General features: G+C 46.4%; 1 protein-coding gene across 9 annotated transcripts in view; it reads left to right on the top strand.

Moving 5' to 3' along the window:
* Positions 1-529: 529 nt before the first annotated feature.
* The window catches only part of LOC118839407 (collagen alpha-1(VII) chain-like), a 32473-nt gene continuing 20561 nt past the window's right edge, over positions 530-12441 (top strand). The window contains exons 1-14 of one of the 9 annotated variants that reach the window (XM_036746867.1): positions 530-676; positions 1534-1845; positions 2769-2822; positions 3091-3350; positions 5233-5377; positions 9636-9725; positions 9922-10002; positions 10196-10276; positions 10474-10563; positions 11045-11134; positions 11331-11420; positions 11620-11709; positions 11912-12001; positions 12204-12293. In XM_036746867.1, the coding sequence (XP_036602762.1) occupies positions 1645-1845; positions 2769-2822; positions 3091-3350; positions 5233-5377; positions 9636-9725; positions 9922-10002; positions 10196-10276; positions 10474-10563; positions 11045-11134; positions 11331-11420; positions 11620-11709; positions 11912-12001; positions 12204-12293 (1452 nt within the window). In that variant the 5' untranslated portion in view covers positions 530-676; positions 1534-1644. Of the gene's footprint in view, positions 677-1533; positions 1846-2768; positions 2823-3090; positions 3351-5232; positions 5423-9635; positions 9726-9921; positions 10003-10195; positions 10277-10473; positions 10564-11044; positions 11135-11330; positions 11421-11619; positions 11710-11911; positions 12002-12203; positions 12294-12441 lie in introns of all 9 variants that reach the window. The other 8 variants (XM_036746865.1, XM_036746864.1, XM_036746866.1 and 5 more) reach the window with 8 other exon arrangements.

Below are 12441 nucleotides of genomic sequence, written 5' to 3'. Positions count from 1 at the left end.
TCATCCATCTATTCCACCAGGGTAAATCTTTACATGCTTGGGGTAGGCATCCTCCTAACACTGACGGGTATGAGGCCTGTTCGTTACCCTCAACCTGGTTTAGCTTGTTTGCTGAAACAGTTTCTTGGGGTGTGGCCACTGAGCATGCTACAGCTTGAAGTTTCTTGGGGTATATGGGGTGTTCAAAGAGGCCTAGTAGTTCTGGTGTGAGGGCTTGCCGAACCCTTTTCAGGGCTGTTCATCAACCTTTAACGTCTACCTGGAACTCAGCTCTCACCTGATTAAATATAATATGGCATTGATAGATTCAGAATAGTTTTTTTTTGAAGAATACTTGGATTTCTTTTTTCCTTAACAGCTTTCCTTCATACCCTTGTTGTAATATGTAATGACTAGCAGGACCTACCAGGTTTGAAAAGCCCCTATTACAGCCTAGTTACCATCTCTTCATCATCTGCTCCAGAGGACCAACTGATTCAGCCTGTCCCTTTAAAATTCAGCCCCTGGAATGTCAGCGTCGAAAAGTTCTGAGGAAGAGACAACAATTGGAAGAGTAAGCCAAGAGAAGCCTATGGGGGGGAAGGAGATAGGAGAACCTTCTCGAGCCCAAATGGGAGAAGGGAGGACCACCAGGGGAAGAGGGAAACACTTGAGGGCCCGGCTGGCCTGGTGTGAAGTAAGAGCTCAGGGGTCCTTTGGGACACCCATCAGGGATGTGGGGAGGAAGCAGAGAGTGGATGGTTAATGAGTCCAAGGGGGAAATGGAGGGCTCTAGGGCAGAGAGGACTACACGTGGGCCCCAAGTCCACTGCCCTAAGGATAATGGCTCTAAGGCTACTTCAGTGTAAGTGAGAGAGTGAGTGTTGTGTGGCCAAGTCCTGGCTGGGTCACTGAGTCACCAGGTGACCTTAAGCAAGTCACTTTGCCTCCCTAGGTTTCAGTTTCCCTACCTAGAAAATAAGAGGGTTGGAGTAGATCCCCTCCATTCTACTTCTAACATTCGATATTCTAGGATACATATGATCAAAATATGCAGGCACACATCCTTGTAACATACCCACGTACACCCAATAGCCACCTGTACGTGCATCCCTAAACATGTACACACATGAATGAATGAGCCTCTAAACACACATTCCCCACATAGCACACCTACTTTAATCCACATGCTCATCAGCTTAAATATGGAAGGTCATCTGGTCCAACCCCCTCATTTTACAGCCAGGGAAACTGAAGCCCAGAGAGTTCACGTGACAAAGGCACACAGGTAGGAAGTAGTAGACCCAGGATTTGACCCCTAGCTTTCACTCCAAACTCAGGTCTCACTGTAACCATACAGATTCTATTTTCTTTTCTTTTCGAGGCAACCAGGGTTAAGTGATTTGCCTAGGGTCACATATCTAGTAAGTGTCTGAGGCTGGATTTGAACTCAGATCCTCTTGACTCCAGGGCCAGTGCTCGGTCCACTGTACTCCCTAATTGCCCCCTTATTCTATTTTCTAAGGCCCCTTTCCAACTCTCCCACATTCTTAGATTCTATAATTCTAGGACTACCCCTAGCCTGGACTTCCAGAAATCCCAGCCATCATAGAGCAGGACAATTCTTCAGGATCCAGATGGGTCTCTCCAGAGGATATTGAGGTTATGGAATGGACAACACTTTTTGGGACTGTTTCCAAGGGAGTCCAGGTGCAGCGGCTGGTGCCTTCTCAGACCCCTATCTCAACTCAGGGACAACAGCTGGCAGAGCTAGATGGTGTTCCAGAGCCCCCAGTAGCAACAAGCAGGAGGAATGTCAACTACAGCAGAGAGAGAGTTCCAAAATTCACTCCAGGAGTCAGTCAGGTAAGGCAGCATGGGCATCTAACTCAGGAAGCATCTGGGATTGGTCCATACCCGTGCCCGTGCTCACTCGCTCCATTAGTTCTCAAGCTCACTCCCTGTGTCCTTGAACTTTTTGAGTTTGGGGAAGGCGTCATCCACAGGGCCCACTAAGGTTAAACTATGAAGCTGGTCTGGCCTCCACCTTTCGTCCTAGTCTACCCTCACTTCATTCTCCATACCAACGTTGACTCAAGGTCCCTCTCCAATCTTTGATCCCATCTCTCTACTCTCCCTATGGAGTCTGGCATTGAAGATAAGGAATTTCACTTAATTTTACACTCAATTGTTAATGACTAATATTATCTTACCATTCTTGACCCAGGGAAAATTTCAGTCTATAGGTCAAGGAATACTGCCTTAGCCCCAATGCATTAGGCTTTAGTAGTGAAATCTCAGGTATCAGGGTCAGATCCAGTGAGAAGAAGGGGAAGACGTGGCAGCCGAGGGCATGCTTAGGGTGTTTGAGAGGCCATGGAGTGAAGCAAGAGTCACCTGGGATGAGCAAGCCTCCACTGTTGGAGGGAGGACCCAGATGGATGAGATTTCAGGGTCATTATCAAAGGGTAAAGACATTGTCTTCAATGCCCCTGCACATCCTTACAGATGAGGAAATTGAGCCATTTGCCCAGGCTCACACAAGTAGTCAATGACAGAGCTGGGATTTGAACTCAGGTCTTCTGACTCTCCATTTAGTGCCCTTACCACTACATACTCCCCTATGTAACATATAATAAAAGTTGGCTCTGTTCACAAAAAGTCTAGGAGTAGGGCAAAGCTAACCCTCATCTGCTTGTCTACCCCTGGGAAAACCTCTCTTATCCCTCCCTCCCCTCCCTTTCCCTCTCTCTTGGCCTCTCCTGAGCTCTAGCTCCTTCTCTCCTCAGATGGTGCTACACATTCTCAGCCTCATCTCAGAACAAGACAGAGCTAATCTGAAGGTACTCTACTTGCTATGGGCCTCAGAGCCCTCCCCCCACCCCATCCAACACCTCTACTAACTCCACTTTGGGCCTCTCTGCCTTGTCCTGCCCTGCCCTTCTCAACCCTGCCTCTGCTTGCCTCCTTCCCCCCATCCCAGCATCAGAAGGGGTCTCCACTGGCCCTTGGACTGGGAGGCTCTATGTGGGTGGTGACTAGTCGGTTTCGCCTCAATGGACCAGGAATGGAGGCCAATATGTTTCGAGGGTGGGGATGTCTCTCCTCCAGGGGCGGTATCCATGGCTGGATTCCATCGGAGGCAGTGGTACCACCAGGGAACAAGCTGGGGTGAAGCCTCAGACCGGGAAACACTTGGAGCTCTTCCAAGCCAGGGAGCAGGAGGCAGGAGCAGGAGGAGCAAGAGCAAGGCTGACTACATTGGCTCCTGGCGGGTCAGAACAGACCCTAGGACGGGAAGAAGCAGCAGAGAAAGGGCCTTTGAATGACAGGGCTAAGCGAAGGAGGCCCCGCTCTGGAACTGGGGCCGGGTGAGCTTGAGAGGACTGTCTTCAAGGAAACTTCACCTCCAGGGCCCAACCTTCTCTTCCCAAGGGTGACTGGAATGTCCTCTCCCCTGGGGAGGAGGGACAGAAAAGTTTATATGTTAATGTGACCGTATGTGTGAATATGTTTGGGAGGATAAGTATGAGTGTGTGAAGGTGTGTGTTATATGTACAGTTACCCCTTTCATATCACATCTTTCTCCATCTTGGTTTCAATATATTGTGGATCGGCGCAAGAAAATAAATGGCAGAAGCCACAGACGACACACAAAGGCCAGCAGACAACACAGAAAAAGTTTAGAAATTCAGAAATGTATAAAATATATGTATAGTATTGGATAATATTAACATATTTCATCTTTTAATACCATAATAATTCAGACTTCTCTGGAACAAAGGGAGGGCCAAAAAATTTTACACAGATTTTCCAGATCATAGGGGCACTGTGCCCCTAACCCCCACAATGTGGAAGGGGTAACTATATACATGTCTCAGTATGTGTTGTATATATGATGTACACATGTGTTGTATCTGTGTTTTGTTTGGGTATACTTTGTATATGCCTGTGTGCAGAATTTCTTGGGGTAGGATTGCAGGTATATATTGTGTATATGTATGCCGTGAAAGGCACAGTAGTATAATAGGTAACAACTAATTTCAATGCTAGGAAAGACTGCATTCAGGAAGGAAAAAGTGTCCAGTTGTAGAAACTATGTGCAGACCAGCCCCTGGAGACAATCAGTGCTTTAGTACATTTGAAGCACATAGCGGTCACTTAATAAGCATTGGTTGAATTGGAAATTATCAATACTTCCTTGAAATTGACCTGGGACTAAGCCCAGGTTCAAGGGCCCTTAAAGTCACTTGCTTTGTGGGCCAGGTAGAACATGCCCTCAGCCTAAGGCCTTCACACCATGTAGTTTTATGTGTCTTACTCAGCCTTTTTTGGCTATGCTTCAGGAAAAACAGGTTCGGGATGGGTTCTTCCAGTGAGCAAGGAATAGAGACTAGCTGGCTGTTGATCTTGGGAAAGCTATTGGCCCTTAATGGCCCTAATCTGTAAAATGAGGAGGGTCAGACTCATCTCAACCACCTCTCAGTCTGACATCCTGTATTCTAAGGCCCCTCCCTGCTTTGACATTTTATATTCTAAGGCCACTCCCAACTCTGACATCCTGTGTTCTGAGGTATCTCCCTCTCTGACATTTTATGTTCCAAAGGCCCTCCTTGCTCTGATGTTCTATGCTCTTAGGTTCACCCCCTAGTTCCAATATTTTCTGTTCTGAAGTCCTTCCCAACTCTGACATTCTGTGCTCCAACTCAGACATCCCCTATTCTAAGGTCCCTTCCATCTCTAACATTCTATGTTCTAATAACAGTTCACATTTACATAGCAACTGTTTGTTGGATACCTTCTATTTGTCAAAACACTATGCTAGTAGGAGACTAGGTAAGACATTGAGATAAGACAGGATTCCTGCCTTAATGGAATTTAGTGGAATCTAATAGAGGAGATGATACATGTACACAGATAAATAAAACACAAATCAGAATACTATAATGGCAGAAGAGGAAGAAATAATTATTCTGAGGTGGGAGATTGGAAAGACTAGAGTAGAGAGATCTGAGCTGGGCTTTGAGAGTTGGGTGGAAAGTCAGCAGGGAGAGATGGAAGAGAGGGGCACTGCAATCGGAGTCTCTCCCACCTTCAGGTTCTCATCATGAGAAATCACTCTAATCCTGCCTCCACGTTCTGGAGAGACAGAGGATTGAGCCAGAGGATTCAGAACTGACAGTCCCTGGGGAGCATCGGGTGGCATGGAGAATAGGTTGCAGATGGCAACACACAGGTGACTCTCTCCTCTAGGAAAGACTGTTTCCGATCAGAAAAGGTCAGGACCGACTACATTTCAACATCAGCATCAGCATCAACTACTATGAGCGTTCAGGGGTGCGAGGTTAAAGCCCAACTTCATTTGGAGAAGTCAGCAAAAGGATGCCACGAGAACCAAGTGAGTTTGCCCAGCCCAGACCTGTCAGCTTCAGGGAACCTGCAGGTAATTCTAGAGCTTTATGGGGAGCTTGAGGAGTGTGTGTGTGTGTGTGTGTGTGTGTGTGTGTGTGTGTGTGTGTGTGAATCAGGACAACCCACCTTTTAGGAAGACTTCCTTTATATTAAGCCAAAGTTGATCAACTTACTATGACATGCACCCACTGCATTTAGATTTGTCTTCTGGGGCTATGAAGAGTTAAATCTTCTCCCTCTTCTTTCTGACAATCCTTCCAATGCTTGAAGACAGCTTTCACTCAGTCCCTCCTCTGAGTATTCTCTTCTCCAGGCTTACTAGTTCTGTTTACTAGTTGTGTCACCCTAGGCAAAGTCTCTTAACCTTTGCCTGCCTCAGTGTCTTCAAATATAAAATGAGGATCATAATAGCATCTACTGCACAAGGCTGTTGTGAGTATCAAGTGAAATAATATTAGTTAAGTGCTTAGCACAGTGAATAACACATAGTAGGTGTTTTATTGATGCTTATTCCCTTCCTTCCTTGGGTGAGCTGGTTTTCAGATCCCTCACTATCCCAGTAGTACTCTTCTAGACATTTTCTAGATTGTCAATGTTCTTTCCAAAACATGACACCCAGAAGTGAACACATTCTTCAGGTATCTGACCCAAAGAGAGGAATCTAGGCTATCATTTCTTTGGTGCTATATGTTAGATTTCTATTATGCACTTTAAGGAGTTACATTTCTTTTGGGTGCCATAATACACTGTTGACTCATATATAAACTCCCCTTGAATGTAAGCCCTCTATAACAGTCATCATTGTGTCAAAAATTCATCCATCCATCCACAAAGCCAAGAAGACCTGAGTTTGAATCCTACCTCCAATAATTACTGGTTGTGTGACTGTGGGCAAGTCTAAGCCTTAGTTTCCATGTCCGTAAAATGGGCTTTCTAATACTTGCAGTACTTAACTCACAGGGTTGTTGAGAAGCTTAAATGAGATAACATCTCTAAAGTGAATTACAGACCTTAGAATGTGATACACATGTCATTATCAAGACTATTATAGTGAAGCTTATTATTGTTATCTCATCTTTTTTGATGAGGTTTGAGATAGAAATGGTCCTAGGACAACTTGCTAGCCTGAAGTGATTCTTTCATGTTTCATATTCCATGGAGTTTTGTTCTCTCACTTTTTGTTCCACGAGGCTTGGAAATTACAAGTATTTGGCATGGCTACATCTACTAAAACCAAGTTTTTATGGTCTGAGTGAGTCAGTGCTCCATTGAGGTGAATGTAGGTGAAAATTTAGCTTGTGATGTGCTGGTTCCAGTAGAGTCTACTAGTCGAGTTCTCTAAGGTACTTGGAGGTCTGTCCTAGCTGAAAGGTGATGAGCATCTCACCAGGATGGCTGAGAGTTCTCACTTCACCCCTTTGTGCTATCTCATACCTCTCTGACATCATTCCCTACTGTCTTGTCCTTTACTCCAATCTCCAATGAAGAAGCTGCTCTTTTTCATGACTTTTTCTATCCCTCTAAGTGCAAATACTCCTGATCCCATCCCCTCCAGCACATTCCCCACGGGTGATTTTATTATCTAAAAAGGAAAAGTCTGAAGCACAAAGCTTCCAAGCACAATGATTTAATAGCAAAGTTGGCGGGTTGCCAGTAAATCAGGTCATCTCATCTCTCAGTGACAAATGGGTGATCTACAGAGAAAGAAAAACTATATTCATAAGATTAATGCATATTCATGACATTAATGATTATCCATAGGATGTACAAGAATAGGAGAGCATGACAAAAACAGGGAGGTAGGTCGCTTTGCGATGTTAGGTTGCCGAGCATGTTGGAGGCATAACGGGGCTGTTTATAGGGTGGGGGTAACTACTGGATTTGATATTTTATTGGGTTAGAGCACATGTCTATCAATCTGTGAATTTTTTAGTGGTCTCTTAGGAGGTTGCTACTCCAGACTCATGTAGTTTATTGAAATGAGGAACTTATAGTTATAGAGGCGGCTGCTCCTGGAGAGAGACATTTATCTTCCAGTGGCCAAAACTGGAAACTTAACCTTTAAAAATGCATGAAAGTATTTAGCTTAATGCTGTGACCATTTATTCGTACTAAGATATATGTATATTTTAATTATCCACTAATAAGTAATAATTACCAATAAAGCCTTATTAATCTATCAATTTCTTCACCACCAATTCCTTCTGCTCTCTAATTATCCATTTCTCCCTGTCTACTGCTTCCTTCCTTTTTGCCTACAGACACTCTGAAGTCTTCCTTAGAAAACTCACTAAATCTTAGCATGGTTGTCATCCTATGTCTCCCCTCCCCTTCTCAGTTAGACTCCCTAAAAAAGTCATCTATGTATGCCCAGTGTCTCTATTTCCTCTTCTCACTTTCTTCTCAACCCTCTGTGGTGTACATAAGCAAATTCCCTCTATCAGTGCAGATGAACAAATTCCTCTCCAACTTACAGTCTTAGGGAATTGCCCTGGGGTGGGAGAGGGGCACCATATTTGAGGACTTTCTTAAGCTGGAGTTTCCATAGGGCATCCTCAAAAAACTCTGTGAGGTAGGTGCCATTATAATCTCCATTGTACAGATGAGAGAAATGAGTCTAAGAAAGGTTAAATGACTTGCCCAAGATCACACAGAAGGTAACTGGATTTGAATCCATGTTTTCCTAGCTCCAAGTCCAACTTTCTACCCACTATGCCAACTAGCCAAAGGAGCAGGAACTGTTTAGCCAGAGGAGAGAAGTCTTACAGGGACATAATAGCTGCATTCAAGTATTTGAAGGGCTATTACAAGGGGAAGGAACTGAATTTGTTCTATTTGGCTCAAAAGACAAAACCAGGAGCAGTGGGCTGGGATCGCCAAGAAGCAAATTTGAGATTGACATCAGAAAAAACTTCCTAGCAGAGCTGTCTGTAGAGGCTGAATGACCACTAGTTGTGTATGGTACATTGGGGATTCATTTCAGGTGTGGGTTGGACCAGGATGGCCATGGAGCTGCCTTCCAACTCTCAAATTCAGTGATTCTGTGACTGTGCAAGAACACAGGAGTCAGAGTCCAATGACCAGGGAAGCCATTGCACTTGAAGGGTCATCCACATGAATCTTAAAATTGACAAGGATGAGGGCAAGAGTTGATACAAAAGTACATAAAGCATCAAAGAAAGAAGGAAAGTGACCAGAATTCTGGTAGAAAACATCAATAAGAATTGAAACCAGAGGACATAAATAGATGGAGTACAATTCAAAAGAGGAAACATTGATGAACACTGGTCAGGAAGTGATCCCGTGTGTGCCTGGACAATGGGGGCATGAGAGGGTAGCCAGGGATACAGTGTTGTCAATAGAAAGCCAGGTTTCTGAGAGTGTCTCCAGGAATGTGAGAAGAGATGCAGGATGAAGGAGAGTTCCTTCACAATAGAGATAAAGAAGGAAAGAAGGAAAAAGAAGAACAAAAACCATAGAAAGAAAGAACAGAGGCCATAGAGTGGAAAGATCATTGACTCTGAAGTCAGACAGTCTGAGTTCAAACCCCACCTCAGATACTTTCTACCTGGGACACCTCAGTTAAATCATTTAATCCCCCTGGGCCTCATTTCCGTCAGATGTAAGATGAGGGTGTTGGAATCGGGTACCTCCCCTCTCTAGACCTGGGATCCTCTGATTTTATGACTGGGAAGAGGACGGCTACACTGGATAGAGATGAGAATGCAGGGAGAGTGAGCAGGGAAGCAGGGTTTTTACCTCACAGTAGGCAGGTCAGAATGACAGCGTTTCCAGGATCTGGTAGTAGGAAGTAGAAACTTCTACAGATGGTATCATACAGGTAGGGCTGAATGCCATAGGGGTGGGGCAGGGGTGAAGGCCAATGGTAATGATAGTTCACAGGGGCCTCAGGTGATGAAGAAATCCACCGCATTCTCATTTTGTTTCTCTTTCCAAATGGAACACCCTAAACCTCCAATGCTCACTACCCTCAGCTGATAGGAGCAGGGAATAGGAGGGCCTCTAGGCTCAGAGGACAGTTCTTGATTGTGGACACTTGGAGCTCAGGGATTTTTTTTTTAGGCTGCATGGCTGGATGATGGGTTGTTAGGTGGAAGCATGGTCTGGTGTCTAGGGAGAGCCAATGGTTATATTGGACTAAGTGACCTAAGCTGCACCTACTCAGTCTATAATCAACTGTCTTAAGGCAAAAGCTCCAAAGATGTGTGTTTCAACTTCCCCAGGGACCAGGGCATGGATTCAAGAAGTCCAGAGGTGGAGGTCCAGGTCTCAAGTCTGGTGTGGGGAGCACTGGTCCCAGTGGCGAAGAGCAGGTGAGTTGATGATAGGTGGGATAATCTGGGGGGATGTCTGGATGGTGGGAGGTTTAGTAGAAACTTGGTCTGGTGTCCAGGGCCAGGCAATGGTTATATTGGGCTAAATAGGCTAGGGTGCATACACTAAGTCTCCAATCAACTGGACTGGGCCCTAGGGTGGAACTTCCAAAGATGTATGGGTTAATTTCCCCAGGGACTGGGGCGTGGATTTAAGAAGACCAAAGGTGGAGGTTCAGGTGTCAAGTCTGGTGTGGAGAGTGCTGGGGAAGAGCAGGTCAGTGGTGATGGTGAGATGGTCTGGGTGGGTGGTGGGAGGTGGGAGGTTAAATAGAAGCCTGGTGTGGTGTCCAGGGCCAGCCAATGGTTCTATTTGGCTAAGCGGGCTCGGGTACACACACTCAGCCTTCAATCAACTGGGTTGGGCCTTAGGGTGGGAGCTCTAAAGATATATGAATTAATTTCTCCAGGGACTGGGGCCTGGATACAAGAAGACCAGAGGTGGAAGTTCAGGTGTCAAGTCTGGTGTGGAGAGTGCTGGGGAAGAGCAGGTCAGTGGTGACAGGCAGATGGTGAGATGGTGTGGGTGGGTGTTAGGAAGTAAGAGATTTAGCAGAAGCATGGTCTGGTGTCCAAGGCCAGTCAATGGTCATATTGGGCTAAGTGGCCTAAATTGCGCCAACTCAGTCTCCAATCAATTGGGTTGGGTCCTAGGGTGGGAGCTCCAAAGATGGATTAACTTCCTCAGGGACTGGGGCCTGGATACAAGAAGACCAAGTGTTGGGGTACAAGTCTGAAGTCTGGTGTGGAGAACACTGGTCCCAATGGGGAAGAACAGGTGAGTGGTGACAGGTAGATGTTCAGATGGTCTCAGGTGAGTGGTGGGAGATTCAGTAGAAGCATAGTCTGGTATCCAAGGCCAGCCAATGGTCATATTGGGCTAAGTGGCCTAGATTGCACCCACTCAGTCTCCAATCAATTGGGTTGGGTCCTAGGGTGGGAGCTCCAAAGATGGATTAACTTCCCCGGGGACTGGGGCCTGGATACCAGAAGACCAAGTGTTGGGGTACAAGTCTGAAGTCTGGTGTGGAGAACACTGGTCCCAATGGGGAAGAACAGGTGAGTGGTGACAGGTAGATGTTCAGATGGTCTCAGGTGAGTGGTGGGAAGTTCAGTAGAAGCATGGTCTGGTGTCCAGGACCAGCCAATGGTTATATTGGGCTAAGTGGGCTAGGGTGCACACATTCAACTCAGTCTCCAGTCAACTGGGCTGAGCCCTAGGGTGGGACCTCCAAAGATGTACGGATTAACTTCCCCAGGGACTGGGGCATAGGTTAAAGAAGACCAGAGGTGGAGGTTCAGCTGTCAAGTCTGCTGTGGAGAGAGCTGGCCCCAGTGAGGAAGAGCAGGTGAGTTGGTGACAGGTAGATAGTGAGAAAGTCTGGGTAGATGGTGAGAGGTTTAGTGGAAACATGGTCTGGTGTCCAGGACAGCCAATAGTTAATATTGGGCTAAGTGGGTTAGGGTGCCCATGCTCAGTCTCTAATCAACTGGGCTGGGCCCTAGGGTGGGAACCTCTCAAGATGTATGGATTAACATCCCCAGGGACCAGGCCCTGGATACAAGAAGACCAGAAGTGGAGGTTTAGCTGTCAAATCTGGTGTGGAGAGTGCTGGTCCCAGTGGAGAGGAGCAGGTGAGTTGGTGGCAGGTAGATGGTGGGATGACTGGATGGATATTTGGTTGGGGGGAAGTTTAGTGAGAGTTTTAGTGTTCTAGGCCAGCCAGTGGTCTTGTTGGGCTAAGCAGGCTAGGTTATCACACACTCAACCTCCAGTCATCTGGTTTGGGTCGTTGGGTGGGATCTATAAAGATGTGTGAATTAACTTCCCCAGGCCCTGGGGCTGGGATGCAAGAAGACCAGAGGTGGAGGGTCAGGTGTCAAGTCTGGTGTGGAGAGTGCTGGTCTCAGTGGCAGGGAACAGGTGAGTTGGTGACAGGTAGATGGTGAGATGATCTGGGTGGATGTCTGGATGGTGGGAAATTTAGTAGAAGTATTATCTGGTATCCAGGGCCAGCAATGATTATATTGGGCTAAGTGGGCTAAGTTGCACACACTCAGTCTCCAATCAGCTGGCTTGGGTCCTAGGGTGGGATCTATAAAGATGTATAAATTAACTTTCCCAGGGCCTGAAGCCTGGATATAAGAAGACTAAAGGTGGAGGTTCAGCTGTCAAGTCTGCTGCAGAGAGTACTGGTCCCAGTGGGGAGGAGCAGGTAAGTGATGTCAGATAGATTGGAGGATGGTCTCTGTGGGTGGTGGGAGGTGGGAGGTTAAGCAGAAGCATGGTTTGGTGTCCAGGACCATCTAATAGCTATATTGGGCTAAGTGGGCTAGGTCGTACACACTCAATCTCCAATCAACTGAGTTGGGCCCTAGGGTGAGACCTCCAAAGATAATGTGGATTAACTTCCCCAGGGAGTGGGGCCTGGACACAAGAAGACAAGAGGTGGAAGTCCAGTTCTAAAGTCTGGTGTGGAAGGTGCTGGTCCCAGTGGGGAGGAGCAGGTGAGTGGTGGCAGGTAGATGATGAGATGGTCTAGGTGGATGTCTGGATGGTGAGAGGTTCAGTGGAAGCATGTTCTGGTGTCTAGGGCCATCTCATAGTTATAACTGGCTTTGTAAGCTAGTTTACACAGACCTGGTCAGTTGGACT

Source organism: Trichosurus vulpecula, chromosome 2, assembly GCF_011100635.1.
Source record: "Trichosurus vulpecula isolate mTriVul1 chromosome 2, mTriVul1.pri, whole genome shotgun sequence".
Taxonomy (NCBI): domain Eukaryota; kingdom Metazoa; phylum Chordata; class Mammalia; order Diprotodontia; family Phalangeridae; genus Trichosurus; species Trichosurus vulpecula.
Note: the sequence above shows the minus strand (reverse complement) of the source record. Positions and strands in the feature narration are given on the sequence as shown.